This window comes from Rhinolophus ferrumequinum, chromosome 27 (genome assembly GCF_004115265.2).
Source record: "Rhinolophus ferrumequinum isolate MPI-CBG mRhiFer1 chromosome 27, mRhiFer1_v1.p, whole genome shotgun sequence".
Classification (NCBI taxonomy): Eukaryota; Metazoa; Chordata; class Mammalia; order Chiroptera; family Rhinolophidae; genus Rhinolophus; species Rhinolophus ferrumequinum.
Genome location: NC_046310.1, coordinates 1,651,330 through 1,667,813, shown reverse-complemented (window position 1 = coordinate 1,667,813; position 16,484 = coordinate 1,651,330). Strand labels below are relative to the sequence as shown.

General features: G+C 48.3%; 1 protein-coding gene across 6 annotated transcripts in view; it reads left to right on the top strand.

Annotated features, from left to right (window-relative positions):
- Positions 1–16,484, top strand: part of NR5A2 (nuclear receptor subfamily 5 group A member 2) — a 107,415-nt gene that overhangs the window by 51,893 nt on the left and 39,038 nt on the right. For all 6 annotated transcript variants that reach the window (XM_033099586.1, XM_033099585.1, XM_033099583.1 and 3 more), the window contains exon 5: positions 10,642–10,761. In XM_033099586.1, coding sequence (XP_032955477.1) covers positions 10,642–10,761 — 120 coding nt within the window. The remainder of the gene's footprint in view (positions 1–10,641; positions 10,762–16,484) is intronic.

The following is a 16,484-nucleotide window of genomic DNA, read 5'->3' as shown; positions in this document are numbered from 1 at the left end:
TGGCCTTTGTGTGTTTCTTTCTCCCTTGAAGGAATGGGCCATGGGAATTCCAGAAGTGGGATAGCAACAAGCCAACAAGCAGACATTTCCCTTTTTTCAAGAAAAAACGTGTAGCTCCCAGACTGCAGGACAGAAGCAGGCTCTGCCACCCTAATGCTGTCAGGCGTGGTTTCCCAGAGAAAGTGCGGACGCTGGGATAACAGCAGCCCACACCCTCCTTACTTCCCTGGTACGCGGTGACGCAGTGACGGGCTTCGTCCTTGCACCCCTGTCAGTGCCATGCACAGCGTGAGCGGGGCTTTGCCCCTGCGCTCTTCCCCTAGACTCCCTTTTCCTCGTTTTCAAACCAATTTCTGCCTTGAGAAAGAGTGAAGCTCGAATCTGAGGCAAGTCCAGTTAGGCCAGATTTTCCCCACGTGGAATTATACCTCATTCTTTGGGTGGGTGGTTTTTAAATGTCCATCTATGAAATACCAGTGGGAGTGTCAGTGTGTCGCCATTTTCACAGGACGAACAGCCTCGTTTGAGCTCAGTGAGATACCACGTCTTAGGATGTACCTCGGAGAGCCCCACCTCGTGACAGCAGGGGGTCACGGTCAGGGACAGTGGGGAGCTCACCCCTTGGTCAGGCTCTGTCCGAGCTCCTTCTGAGTCGTGAAACAGCAAGGAGACCCTGGGGCCTCGGTCTGATCGGCCACGTTCCGCGCTCACGGGAAATGAGCAGGCAACGTGGAACGGGGCTCAGAGAAGTAGGATGGGACAGGGCTGCACACATTCTCGTCACCTTGAGCACCTGGCTGGATCCCACCCTGGTGGGACGCTTGCAGTAGGCGCTCTGTCCTATGAGTGCCTTACGAGTATCATCCAGTACCTTCTAGGTTCTGAAGTGTCATAAAGAAAGAATTGACAAATACTTTCTGGCAGAGAAATGTCCTAATTGGTTGTAAAGAGATAACCGGGAAGGAGCTGCGTGTTGGACCTACAGACCCTTTCCTTTCTAGCAGGTGTATAAGGGCCAACATCAGTAAGACGAGGACATGCGTGGACAGGTTTTAGGAACATCGTACGCTCATGCGGCTGCGTTTTTATTATTCCAGGGATTGGGACCCCGCCCAGCCCACACGCTGCTGCCTCAGCACTCAGACACAGGAGGGTGTTCACTGTATGACTGACCACCTGTGTGAAATCGGAGCACTGTTGTGATCGATGGGTCGTAACAACCCATCTCGAGGCCTGTGTCTGTCTACACAGTCTGGGAACTGATGGTCAGTTTCACTGAAAAATGAATTGACTTCGTGAGGTGGCTGAATTACCGTAGTGTTTGCCATGAATCGACCAGCCTACTCCGATGAAACTGCCACCCACTCATTCTGTAGACCCTCGCCGGTCGTCCGACAGGCAGGCATGCAGCCTGGGGGTGGGGGGAGCACGATGGCCGGCACGTGTTGCTCCCTGAGACTGGAATAGAGAACACGGGGGTAGAAGCAATGGGCACCTCCGTGTAAGGAACCCTGGCCTGCCACCAGGTGCCATCGAGCTAGAAATGGTGTTGCTGAAAATCTGGAGGATGTAGTTTGGTTGCCCAAGTCAGTACCTCGCAGTGGTGTGTGTGTAGGATGGTTTTCATGCTTAACGGGCCACAACTGGGGAACGAAAATATTGGTCAAAACTAGGGCCGTGCCATACTGGTGAGTAGCGTCTCCATGGCAATGAGGTCCCTCGTTTTTAGGTTGGGGGCGTTTAGCGGGGTTGGGAGTCCTATCCTCCACCCAGCCGAGCTGCAGGCAGCTGTAGGAAGCGACACAGGCCACCAGCAGTTACGTGATGACTCAGGTTGCCTTTGTGTCTTCTGGGACTGCGGCCAGGCCAGGTGGCCCTTTCAGTGGTGACACACCACTGGGAAGGTGCTCCCCTCTGACTACGGGGCCAGCACCACACGCCCTGTCGTGACCAGATGGACACATCCTGATAAAGTCATGTAGGGGCTACTGAGAAAATGTCCCCAAGGTCAAATGAAGTTATTATTTGCCTAAATATCTTGACAGAGAAATCTAGCCAGTCATACCATATAATAATTTCTGGATTTTCAAAAATATGAAGAGAGTGAAATCTTTGTTTTTCTCTACGCTCCTTCTCCATCTTGATTCTAGAAGAACTTCTTTCCTATCTCAGTTTCAGCACAAAACAGACCCCCATGGGATTACGTAAATGCTAGGTTTCAGTTAATCCTCCATCCAAGCCACCTTCATAGCCTTTCCCCCCAAAACCAGGAAAGAGCACCTATCTGGATTTTATGTCCAGAGAATTCCACGGTTCTATCACTTGGAAGCCATGTTTCTGTATTTCCGAAGGACTTCATTCCTCCAATCACAAGCTTCTTTACATTTCAAATAGAGAAATTAAAATACCATTCCTGTATTTCCTTGCAGGAAAGATATCGAGGCAGCGCTATATTTACAAAAATAAACTTCGATAGAAAAAAATGAGAAGGTTGTTCTTTAGTCCTGGAGAGTGGCAGTAGGCCGGGCGCGGATCCATAGCGCCTGGGTCCCCACCCCATTTCTGGCACCCGAGTCACCTCATATAAGTCACAGCACACCTGACCTGCGTGCTCCCCTCTGTAAAATGAAGTCGATGAACTAAAGGTGACCGCTAGGTCCTTTCAACATCACCCTACTCCAGAAACGACAAGCATATTCACAAATGTTTTCCAGACATTCTAACCAAGCCGAAAGAAAACATGTTGTGCTTAAAGAGTGTTGTCGTCATCGCTTGACGAGTAACTGCCTGATCAGATGTGTGAGGAGCATTGCATTAATAGGAGATTTTGAAACTTAGACCACAGCAAACAGCGAATGTCATAAATGAAACAATACCCAGCCAGAGAAAGCACTGGAAAATATGTCACATTCATCTACCTTAAAATACATATTTTTTTCTCATTCGCCAACTTTTTCCATCCCCTGAAATGTTTTTCTTTGGACTTCACTTAACACCTCTCATATTTTGCCTCCTTTTATTTATTTTGGTTTAGATTTAACAACCACTAACAGGGTGTCTTGTTTGGGGGACTGATCCTATGCTTGCCTTTCGCTTCTTCTCCTGCCTTTATGTTCCCTTTCTCTCCATTTCCTCATTTAATTGATTATCCGTCTTTTATCAGATGTACGTATAAACTGCTTCAACTCATCTCTTAAGGATGTGGCCTTCTATGTATCTCACACGTATGCATATACACATACAGAGGTTGCCAAAAGAATGTAGATACATTTTAAGAAAGAAATAAAAAACTATTAAAATTACGCTGATGGGAACCACTGTGAGCACCTCTTGACATTGCAGAAGTCACACGTGACTTGTCTTCATCTTTTGTTATCGGTACATATTGAGTATTACAATTTTAATACAGTGTTTTCCTTTCTTAAAATGTGTATAGATTTTTTTTTTTGGCACCCTCTGTATACATACTCATTTTCTAATTACTGGTGCCACAGTTTTACACATTACGTGCTATCTTGTGCACTAATTATTTTGCACAGCTAGATGTCTTATTTGTTCAGTTCATTTGTAAATTCCTTGAGGATAAGAACTAGTGTGGTTTTCTTTTTTAATTAAAGTATAATTGACATACAAAAGAATTAGTTTTTATATTTATTCAAGTCTCAACAATGGCCAGCACCAGTAAGTGTTTGATTTATTGTTGATTGGGACATGTCCCTAATCTGATAAGAGGAATGACTCCTACGTTAACACGCCCGCATCCAATCCACCCTTTGCAATACCCATCTCACAGATCTGGAGCTGGGCTGGCCCAGAGTTCAGCAGTACGTTAATTCCTACCTTCTTTACGTTGCAAAAGACACTAGACTGAGTTGTCATGTCCAAGCAGCTCTGGGGAAGTGTGGACCAACTAACCTGGTGTGATGGCACAGACTCCCTTTCTTTCATCTCGTTACATATGCACGTGCTGTGACTCTGAAGCAATACAAGTGACCGATCCCACAAGCCACCGGGAAAGAGCCTTACCCGTTACCTTTGAGTGCCACCAAATCAGATCACATGAATTATGTGTGTACAGACACTTAACAGGACTGCTGTGTGCCAACTCCTATCTGACCCCCCAACATGATGAACATACTGTTAGCTTATAAGTAATTGATGTTTCAACAAGAAGCTTTTGGAAATGTGGATGAGAGGAGTAAAAGCCAGGTAAAGTACGTCTTAGGTTTGACAAATTCTGAGAATGTAACTTGGAAGAACTAGGAAAAGTCACCAAGAGCTCAGATGTGTCGTTAGGGACCAAGGCTGAGACCAACACACCCTCGTGTTCCCACTTACTACGTACGGACACGAAGGTTGGACGGGGAAGAAGGCGGATGGGAAAGAAATTGGTTCATTTGCACTATGGTGTTGGGAGGAGGTCTGTGGAGACCCCGGACCGCCAGGAAGACGAACGAGAGGGTCCTAGAGCAAGTTAAGTCTGAATATCACTGGAGGCAAAACGCAAAAGCTGCAGCTGTCCTACTGTGGGACATCGTGGGAGGGCAGGGTTCTCTGGAAAAGACAAAAGTGCTGGGAAAATAACAGGGAGCAGGAAGAGAGAGAGACCAAATAGGAGATGGACTGACTCCATAAAAGGGGCCACAGGCTGAGTCTGCAGGAGCTGAGCAGGGCTGTGAGGACGGGACGTGTGGACGTCACTCATCATATGTCACCCAGAGTCGCAGCCGACTCGATGATACATAACACACAGCTACAATTCTAGTCGAAAGAAACTGGCTAAATTACATCATGCCGTCGGGTGACACCTACCTCAGTAGGGATAAGTAACACTTACACACACCATGCTGCCTGTCTCCAAACCTCAGAGGTGTCTCTCACTTCAATAGCTGTGTCACACTCACACAAATGAAGACGACGCTGAGTACCTGGCATTAGCACATCTTCATACCGAGTCATGCTGAATCCCACATCCCTGCGAGGTAGGCCTGCCAGCACGTGACCGTTCTGGGGAAATGGAACTTACCTTTGGAAGCACTGGGCTTTGGGAGGAATGGTACAATGTTTGGTGGGGGCCCCCGAGAGAACACGCGCGAGCCCCTGACGTCTCACACGGGACCTACCGAGCCTGTTCCTGGTGATTCATGGTCGGGCATGTCCTGTGGGATCCTGGCTTCGACCGGCTCCTCGGGGCGCCTGACATCCAGGGCCTCCAACCGTGTCCACTGAGTGACCCTGCACTGAGCTGTGAGAAGTAGGGGCTGGTCTGTCTTATGTTCCGTCTCCTCCCTCTGCGGACAGCTATCTTGTTTCTCGCTTCCACTTGACAGGTGGAGGGGGGCAGGGCCCAGGTGGCCCCGTTTCCCTGGACATTTAGGAGATCATCGGAATGACAGCCACTTTCCTCCCATTTGCTCCTCGGTTCCCGGCCGCCTCAGGCCACCCCGGGCTGCAGGATCAGTAGCCACCCTGAGCAGTGGCCACTCCCAGCATACACTAGTCGGGCAGAGAGCTTTGAAGGGAAACTGAGGGGCTTTGGGGAAGGTTTGTGTGCAAAGGAACAGCGTGACCAGAGTAGGTAGTTGCAGTGACTGTGTCTGGGTGAATCCGATCAGGAGGGAGAAGTGGGTGGTCCCTCTGGGTCCTAGATTCTCTGCACTGCTCCCGTCCTGGGTGGAGTGGAAATGTGTGTAGCTCAGAGGGGCTGCTGGAATAGCCCTGGGCAGACGTCACGCAGTTAAACCCTCTGCCTCCTGCATCCCTCACCTGAAGCGAGGGACACACAGGGGAGAAGAAATCCTGTGTTCAGAGACGCCCGGGCGAGGTGATGACAGCTAAGTCTCCGTATTATAAAATACAGCCACCCACTTAGAAAGTCCTCTGGGGCCACGTCTGCTATCGCCGAGCAAGGAAGACCGTCTGGCTGTAAATCCACTGGGTATTCCGACAATTGACAGGGGAGTTTTCCTGGCTGCTGTTTCTCTTGTGCAGTATTGTTTTTAGTGCTTGTTTAATCACTGTTAATGTGAAATCATTTCTTGTTGGACTTTGTCGCAGTTTGCAGATACCCTTCCGTGTGTTTTATACAAACAAGGAAGGATTGGAGCAGCTGTGGGTCTGCCTGGCTCACAGCGGCTGTTAACATTCGTTCCGTTGGTTTTGATTTTTGTTTGGGTTTGGATTTTCTCTCCCTGCTTCTGGATATACCTTTATAAATGTCATCATTGTCACAAAGGGAACGGGGGGCCCACCTCCAGGAATTTTTCATTCTTTTTGCCAGAAACAAGGAAGGAAGGATGGATGGAAGGAAAGAAAGAAGGAAGCAAGGAAGGAAGGAAGGAAGGAAGGAAGGAAGGAAGGAAGGAAGGAAGGAAGGAAGGAAGGAAGGAAGGAAGGAAGGAAGGAAGGAAGGAAGGGAAATAATACGTGGACTTTATTTGTAATGATTCTGAAGAATCTCTACACTGTTTTTTGAACACTTTGTTCCAAGAGTTCCCGCAGGAGCTACTGAGAAGAGAGTTTATTAAGTGATTCTATGGAAACGTCTGCTTGAACACACTCTTCTCAGAAGCGTCCAGGACCCCTGGGGGCGTCCCCAGGAAGTGGAGCCGGGTAAAGTGGCCCTGGGATTATAAGAACAGGTTTGCATTCGTGTCTCTGCTGGTTGAAGGCTGGATTGTACCTTAGTCACCCACTTCCCACCAAGTTTCTCACACCGGGCCTGGCACACCAGGCCTTGTGACCAGAAGTAAGAAACGGGTTCACATCCCCTTTAAACTGCCATTCATGACAGCAGGACGTTCTCCTATGCAGGGGGACCGTGGACTCCGAGCTCGGTGGCTGACTGGTTAAAGGGAAACGGGAGGGCTGACAGAAAGGTTTCGACAAGGTACATGTGGGCTTGAGACAGAGCGAAACATTTTTCTTCCTTGAGTTGTTTGCCAAATCTCCCCCGTTCTCCTGAGAAAGCACACGTTTCTAATGATTAACCTCCTGAGGTGTGGGAAGTTGAGCTTCGTAACAATACGGGGCTTGTATTCCTGTGCAGGCTCGTCTATAACATCAGGATAAATAGTTCCCTTGATGAGTAATTAGGTTTCTGAGATAAGTCCTCCCCTTTATTACAGCTGATAACACAGGATCACACAGGATCACACCAGAGACGTCTGGGGGGACAGAGCGGGTTACGGGCCGTCAGCCGCCCTTCTCCATTTCCGAAACTGTCTACCAACAGAGTCACTGCCAGGAAAAGCTGTCTTCACTTCTCCTCCCAACCCTAGATCCCTCCTACAACTGTTTTCCCTTCAAAATCGCCAACGTTTCTTATCTAGAGATAAGGGACACGTCGGCCGTCACATCTCCCCTGTCCTTCCATCCAGAGCCGCACACCCATGAGGGCACAGCCAAGGTGCATACTCACCAGGCCCAAGATAACGTAAAACAGGACATAATCCATCAGGGAGCCCAGTGACACGGAATGTCGGCTCAGGAGGGTGTTGAAATTACAGTCCGTCAAGACGTCTGCACCAGAGGCCACCTGTGGGTCCAGACTTGCCGGCACAGGCAGGGGACGGGCAGGCGCCCTGACACTGAAGGGTGGCTCCCTGATACTGCAGGCTAGGTACCAGGGACACAGAGCACAGCAGATACCTGCGAAGCAAGGGCAGCTGGCCGCCCAATCCTTCACTTCACGAGCGTTTATAAGACGCATCTTTTATGCCTGGAGCTGGAGCTTCAGTGCCACGCGCCCCTGCCCTCAAGGACGGCAGATGGACCAACATGCAATTCCACTCCTTGTGTAAACAGATGCCAGGGGACACATGATGACACGGACAGCATGAAACAGAACACCAAACGTGAAGTGCTAGTTAGGGGAAATCAGTGTTTTCACTGTTCCCGCAATTCCTGAGGAAGCAGAGGAACCGAGAAACATGCAGATTTTAGACGCCAACCCATCATCTCCTTCCCGCGTCTGGACTCAGGCAGCAGGGGAAGGAATTGGGGCCAAAAAATATCCAGCCCCTTAGTAAGGAGCTTCCGGGGGGGTTTCTGACAGCAGAAGCTTTGCTCCTTCCTGAGCAATGGGCGCTCTCTCTCTGTCTCTGTCTCTCTCTCTCACACACACACACACACAGAGTCAGGAATGAGGTCTGAAAATGATATAACCCACTCTTTTTCTGAACATGAGACAAAAATACATCCTATTTGGAAGCACATTCTCAACATCCCGGGAGAAAAGAGAGCCAGGAAACGTCCGGTTCTTACCTTCCAATCTGAACGTGCCTCGATGCTGGCAAACTCTGTTACCTCAGTATTTCTGTCACGTTACTTAGGAAGGGTGGGGGACCATCGAATGTGAATAAAGAGGAAGAACCCCGTAATGCGCCAGAAAACACGCTTGATTTCATTGCCACTCACCTTTTCTCCTTTTCTGCGTGGCCAGCAGATATTCTCTCAGCTCTTTCGTTTTTCCACCTGCAAAATGGGCATACATTTTCTTGCTGTGTAAATAGGTACAGAAACTGGCAACCCGTACAGACACCCATAAATACACTTGGAGGAGTCCATATTCTCCCACCCATTTTGAAATTATTTGCAGCATTAATGTGTACGCTAACTGTTTCTGGGGAGACAATCTCAAAGTACAGTGTTTTAGGCTTCCTTGAAAAGCAAGCTAAGTAAATAACAAAAGCTTCACATCACAGAAAGAAAATGTACTATGGAGCCAAACGACCAATATAGCCTGATAAATTTGAAATGCGATGCTGGTAGCATATTTGCTGGCATGAGAACATCGTAAAACCCACAGAGTGAAGTGGGCTTTGTCTGACATCAGCCCAAACCTCTGAGATGGCTCCCAGAATCTGCTCTGGGGGCCAGGATGTGTGGCCGCAGTGTGCAGAGAACGTGTAGTAATCTCTGTGCCACTGCTGCCCACAGCCTGATGTGTGACAGCACACAACACAGGAGCTCTCCACTAAGCCACCAAGTAGTGGGTCGGGGAGCAGTGGCCCCACCAGTCATTTTCACAGGTGGGGACCCTGTGTGCCACATATCCCAGGTGTGGCACTTATACCCGCCAAATAACCAGCTCCTAAAAACATCCATGTATGTAATGAGTGCATGTCTGGTGTGAAGTATTTCTGATGGAGCTGTTTGGGGAGGCTTTTCCTGGTCCCTGAGCCCGGTTGATGCTTTGATCCCACAATCGCTTTTTCCCTTCAAAACAGAATCAAGATGGCCACCAGTTGCAAGCCTTCTGTTTCCCCTCGTTTCCTCATTTGCTATTGTTTTACACTTTATGAGGGGATTTCCCATCTACTATCCACTATCTCATTTCATCCTCAGGACAAGAACAATCTCACATATTTTTAGGTAAGAAAATAAGGCTGAGAGAGCCAGGTGGGTGGGCCAAGCTCTCACAGTCAGACTGTCAACCGGGGCTTCTGCTCCTGGTTTTCACTCCAAGTTCAGGGCCGAGCTGGGCACTGTTACCGTGACCTGGGCTCACGGAAATAAAATCAGCCACAAGCTCGTGTCACGGCTACTGGATGACTCTTCCCAAGAATCATTCAACTATCCAGAGTCCCATCGAATGGCCGCTTAGAAGTGAATCTTTTTCAAGTGAGTTAAATTAATTTGGTTTAGAAAATTCTAGCGCCTCTTGTACTGTGGAGGCAGCCTGGAGCTTGAGCGGAAGAGACTCACAGGCACACCGCTGACCCAAAGACCCCATTTCCTCTTCCGAAAATGGAATATAATGAGGCCTGTTCTCAAGGGTAGGTGTGTGAATCCAATCTGAAACCACACACAAAACGTGAAAACCTGTCACACAGCTTCTCCATGCTAGGTGTTTCGGTTAGAAATGCACAGCGGATGTGTAAACATGGCATCCGCCGTGACAAGTAGACATAGCAAGGGACCGGGATGCTCGCCACACGGAGACCCCGGGCCTGTGGACCGCACCTGGAGTAGCTGTGCTTTTGTCATGGACGCATGATGGAATCTGCATGAAATGCCCACCGTGGTCGGTGAGGGAGGTGCCGATCCCACCCCTTTCCCACATAAGGACAGTTGAGAGAGTTGGTGGGGACCCGTCCGACTCGATACTACTGGACAGCGAGACCATGCTCGGTGACTGATCTGGTCAGAGTCGAGCCCAGTTTGCAATTTCAGTTCTGTCGGCTGATTGCAGGTCACGGCAGGCTGCCTCTGTGTCCCAAAGTCACCTGGGCTGCCAGGCTCACTGTCTGTTCCATAAATCCCCCTGGTTTGGCAGCTTGCTAATATCTGCGTACTCTTTCGGCTGTGGTTCAATGTATGAGCCTCCAGACACATACGCGCGGGCCAGCTGGGGTCGTTGTAATGGGGTCTGCTGGGGACGGGCTAATGGTGTGGTGACGTCGGACAGACCCATCTAATGGAGTCCCTTTTCCTAGAGGCTCATTGATTACAAACACTTAGCTGAAGCATTTGTGTGCGGACTAAAAAGTATTTGTCCAAATGAAAATCATGATTTTTCAGGAGCGCTGAGGGTCCACTGAGCACCTGCGCTTTGGTGACTTCTCTTCTGTAGAAAACGATGCAAAAACAAAAACGTAGTGAAGAATGGTGTCATGTTTTTTTCTCTTTCCTCTACAGGTTGATGATCAAATGAAGCTGCTTCAGAACTGCTGGAGTGAGCTCTTAATTCTCGACCACATTTACCGACAAGTGGTACATGGGAAGGAAGGATCCATCTTCCTGGTTACTGGGCAACAAGTGAGTGTAGAGACCAAAAAAAAAAAAAAAATTGCGTCTTTTTATTAAGCGTGATCAGAATGGCAGGAATTTAACTGGCTCAGAAGTACTCCTGTGCTTTGAAAGGACGAGATGGGTTGCAGATAATTGAGAGAAGCCGACTTGCTGTCTCCCCACCTTGATGTTTTCCGTTAAACTTGTCCCCGCACACAGAATCGCAAACACACAGCCGCGTCCAGTCTGCCAGGACTGAAAGCTGGGCTTTCGAGGGCCGAGACAATTGCTAAGTCAAAGTTAAGGATTAGTATCCAGGGTCTTTCCTCGAGCTTCTGCATTAATCAGCCACACTGGTTTGTCAGCTATTGAAAAACCTCCTAAATTGTGGAATCCTTCTCTTTTGGATTCATATTGGTGGGAGAGAGAGGTTCCATGTCATGTGTAACCTAAAATGTGGCATGATGGCCTGCGAGGAACAAGGAACAGGAGGTGTAGTGGTCAAGAGTCAACAGTTATCACTCAAAAGGAAGCCAGCCAGGAAAGGGGCTGTTGGGTCCCACTCCTTTTTGAATAGCTATTTGTTCCATCAACAGATATTTCTGGAACCTCCTAGAGTGTGCCAGTCACTATTCCAGGACTTTGGCAAATATTAGTGAACAAAACGGGAAAAGATGTCTGCCCTCGTGTCACTCACCGTTGTGACACGGAAGAGCTGGCAGTAAATAATCGCTGTAGACAAACCGATGATACGTTAGAGGTCAGCGCACAGTTGAATAAAAGAGAAAAAGGAACTGCTGTGTGAAGGGGAGTCGACACACGCTTATGCCCGTGTTTGGCAGGGTGACCCATGAACGAGTATGAAATAAGAATGCTTGGTTTGGCCTCTTTGTGAAGGTGACGAGTGAGCAAAGACTTGGAGGAGATGACCTTGTGGGTACCTGGGGGAGAGAAAGTCTATTCACTGGGCCTAAGCCCAGCTCCCCAGGATTTTGGCATGCCCTGTTCCTTGCATTCCACCCTAGAACTGAGTTTTATCAAAATAAGTGCATGGGACATCATGGTGCCTCTGAGCGACTGGACTCACCCATTCGGGCATCCCTACAGAGCTCAGCACGGCTCAGCCCTCAGGGCTCGGGTAGCATGAGCACTGACATCCAGCCATCAATGTTTACAGGCTGTCAGTCCACGGCAGTGCATATCTGAGAGTGAAAGGCTGTCTCCACAGCATTTGCTGTATTATTAAATAAATCACATTTTCCCCATCAAAGCAGAGGCAAGTGCCAACGCAGAGTTTCTGCAAATTGGACCAGTTTGCTACAGGGTCCCTGCTTTCCACAGGTCTCCTGAGAAAAGCGTTCTAGATGAGCAAATGAAGTCTCAGTGGGTTTGGCTTCCTGTGCTTTCAAGTCTGGGTTTAGCATTTTCACCCTGTGACCTGGCGTACCCCTTTCCAGAGTGCAATCACTGGCTTTGCGTCCCCATCCTCCCTCCTACCCTGGCCCAACGAGGAGATGCATTAAAAGGACAAGACTCAGTCCACAAATTAATGTGATTTCATTTCCTTCGGAGTCTCAGAAATGAAATGGGTTGTGCCATTCTTTCTCAAAGCACTTCCATTCCTGCTCTTTAGAAATATTCCTTAGTTCACATTTCATTTTCCCTTAAGTGCTGTCCCTGGGTAGACGTAATTACCATGTAAAAGTAGAGCAAGTGCATTTCTTGTTTGATTTTCAGAACCAGAACAGTCAAGGAATAGGTGGTATTTACAGTCTTTAGGATCGGTTCTTGCTACTCGTGTTTGACCGTCACAGCGGAAGGAGGGGACCCACTGGGTGGAGAGCTGGTGGCTTCCTTACACCTCTCCTGCGGTCCAGATTCTTCTAGCTCCCGCTTCCCACACTTTTAAAAAAATTTATTTTAAAATTATAGTTGACCTAAAATGTTCTGTTAGTTTCAGGTGTGATTCATAGTGATTCGACATTTATGGACCTTCCGCAGGGACCGCCAGGATGAGTCTAGCGCCGTGTGACCCCACCCCTGGTTGCTAGGAGACCGTTGCCACGCCCCTTACATTTCTGTCAGCCGCCTCCCCGCCCTTTTCCATCCAATCCCGGCGAATCGACTCATAGTGACTCCTTATAACTGGACAGTCTCATTGATTGAAATTGTGGAACAAATGGTTTCTTTTCTTTCACGGAATAAGCTAGACCACACCTTTGGAACGCCTCCCTGGGCTCCCTGTAATTTCTTGAGATGAAAGCTACAAAGGAAGACTTTCCAAAGCACGTGACCGTTCTACCAGAACGAGAGAGGTTTTCACGCGGGTCCCGGACTCCCGATGCAGAGTGTTCTCCCTCCGCGTTCCCTTCCCTCCGTCCCACCCTCTTACCAGGCCAGGCTACTGTCACAAGCCGAGAAGTCACACGGCCCCACAGTGACAAGCAGCCATGCACCTGGCCCAGGGAGCCTACACCGTCGTCTCCCCGGAATGCTAAACACCTCTCTGATTGCAAGGCTGGGGAGACCTAGATTTTTGTTAAAACAACAATAGCAACAATAACTCATTTGGTGTACGCTAATGGTAAGAAGACAGTTAAAACAACGATGAGAGGAAAGAAAGGAATACATTAAGCATACACACGGAGCAATATTCCGGGGGAGAGATTTTTAAAGGAAAAGATATAGAAGTAGCTGAAGAAAGCAAAGAAAAACAAATAGAGAACAGCTTGTTATGTTTACAGTCCCAGAATAATCAAACTACGGGTAGAGTCTATTTTCATTACTCCTTGGCATGAAAACGGTGTGTGTGTGGGTGGGTACACGCGTGTGTGCCTGGTGTAGAGTCAGCCTGACCTGTGCTCGAGTCCCCACTGCAAACTGTTCTTTCTGTGTCGTGTTGAGCAAGTTGCTTTGCTTTTCAAGCCTCAGTGTCCTCACCTGTCCAGTGGGGATGATTTACAATGGAGTCTACCTCGGGATTGCAGCATGAGTTACAGGAAATAGTTCTGCAAAGTCCTGACATGAAAGTTAGAAATCATCGAAACTAAGCTGCCACGAAGCTGACATTTGTGGACTTGGCAACCCTAGAAGACTGTATCATCATCGTCATCATTATCGTTATTATTACCCCCATTTTGCAGACGAGGAACTGAGGCAGAGGCAGGTGAAGTGCTTGGTTCAAGGTCAAAACACAATGACCTCGTATGGTGGTAGAATGTTCAGGTCTTGGGGCCTGTGGCAGCTGGAGGCGCTCGCCTTGGACTTCGTGTGTAGTTTCAGCGTGTGGCAGCCTCTGTGGAGCTTCCAACAAAAACAAATTCTTTTCTTTTTCATCGAGCCCAAATGTTTTTGTTTTATTTTGCGGGTGTGGTGTCGTAAACACATTGTAAAAACAGATTTAAATTATCCAGAAGCAATGTTAATGTGATTGTTACTTACAATTTTAAAATTATTTCCGCATTAAGAAAAAGCAAGAAGAAAAAAACAATCACTCATCATCCCATCGCCCTAAGTCAACTACTTCTGTGGGTTCTCTTCCAATCTGCGGAGAAACCATATGTCCAATGGGGGTTTTTCTTAACTCTTCTGAGAAGAGAACTCATCTCCACATGGCCGTACTGACCGAGTCCCATGGATCTGTCTAGACTGTGAACTTTGAAATAGTGGCCGAGCGAGCCAGTTTCCGTGAAGCATCACGTCACGGTGCTGATAGCACAGGACACATGGAAAATGGCATTATTGCAAAAAAGCATGCGAGATTCCCTACGGGCAGCTTACCACTTGCCTACAGGACAGGAATGGCTTCATCCATTGAGTTTAAGAATGTCGAAGGGAAATCTAAGGTATGAGGGGGTAAAATGAGACACAGCCCTGCGCTCGGCAGTGGTGAGAAGTGTGGCCCACCCGCCTCGCCTTGCCTGTCTGACCGACCTTTTCACAGCGCTCAGCGCCGGCGGCTGTCACAGGTAAGGCCCATGACGTGGGTTCAGATAAAACGGGAGGAAGGTTCAGAGGAGGACGTGCTTGGGGCCCAGAGGGGCATTGGAAGCGTCTGCGTGATTCAGCTTCTAGAAGAAGTGCCTTGTTCCTGGAGTGATACGCTCCTCGACCACTCTCCTCCCCAGGGGCTTAGAGAAGCTGTGACAAGGAATTGCTGGATAAACTTGAACCCCGTCACCTTCTTCAGATTCAGCCAGAAGAAATACAGTACAGTACTCCCACATCCCTCATGATCAATTTCCAGGTCTGCCGACAGAATATTCTCAACTGCCCCATGGCGATGCCTTCTCGAACAAATGAAAATGTTTACTTGCAGTGTGTTAAGACCAGTAGACAGTAATTATTGTGTCTCCAGCCACAAAACAGGCCACGGTCCTGACACCAAGGGGACCCCACACCGCAAATGTGTGTCACCTTGACGTGTGGATGTGGTGCCCACACAGTGCTTTATGGCAACTGTGCTGGACAGGCTAGGAACGCACGGCCACGTTCTGGCTTTTTCCTACTGAACGCAGCTCACGGTAAAGAACGTGTGAGTTTGTTACTGCAGAGGACGAAGAACAAGGCCAGACTGAACTGTACAACGCGAGGGGGTTTCCGGGAACCGTACCCGGAGATGGAAGAGGGAAGAAAGTGAGATACAACAGCACAGGGCCCCTCTCAGGCCCAGAGGCTGGCGCGGTGCTGGCACATGGTGTGCGCTCAACAGCTGATTGCAGAAGCGAAGGCCCTCGTGGTGCCTTCAGAGCGCCAGGAACTGAAATAGCCCCGCTGTGCTCGGCAGCCCGGGGCCCATACCTAGAACGGGAATGGGAGTACGAGCTTCACACCAACTTTCCTCCTTAAACCTTAAGTCAGCCCCTCAGTTTTAATTCTTTAATCCGGCATCTATGTGCTACATAGTAAATAACCTCGTCAAGCAAAAAGGAAATAATAACTATCAGGAAGAGCAAGCACTGTCAAATCAATTCTGTGCACGGAGCATCTTGGAATTACGACAAGAATTCATTTCTGTCCGCATTTCAAAACTAAATGCGCACAAAACATACATGTCCGTATGTACATAAAACCACACGAGTACTTTGTAGGGGGATCACTTCCAGTATTTGCATATTGTAGCTAATTACAGCCACTGTAACATCTTCCCAAGGGAAAGCTCTACTGGCAACTCACTCATTGTCTCCTATTATTGTGTATCGTAGGAAAATGACAAGCATCTTATAATCCTCAAGTCATCAAAAAAATATCAGCTATTAAAACTAAAAGCAATTTAGCTAAAACGGTTTCCACCTTCATGACAAGTGAAATTTATCCAGAGGGGACAACCAGCTTAGAGTATGTCTTCAATACCTGCCCTGAATTTAACGGCACAAAGATTACATGTAAAAGAGCAATAAATTAATTTTACTAAGTAAATAAAGGGACAAGGCCAGCTGCTCCTAAACTGACTAGAAACTCTTGCATTCAACAAGGAGAATAGAATCGTGTTTGAAATAAAATGTCAGGAAGTTGCAGCCATGTGTGTGCTTCCAGGAATAAATCGCTGAGCCTGCTTCAGAGCTGCAGCAATTTGATAAATTCTCCTTGAAGGAAATGTTACCAGAGCCCTCATTTAATAAGCATGTTTGAGCTTTCAAATCAGCTTGTAAACAAATGTCCGGCTATGAAGGCGTTGGTAGGCCCATTGATTTCTGGAAGCCACCTCACTGAATAGAGAATCAATCTCGGAAACAATTTCAGTTGCTTTT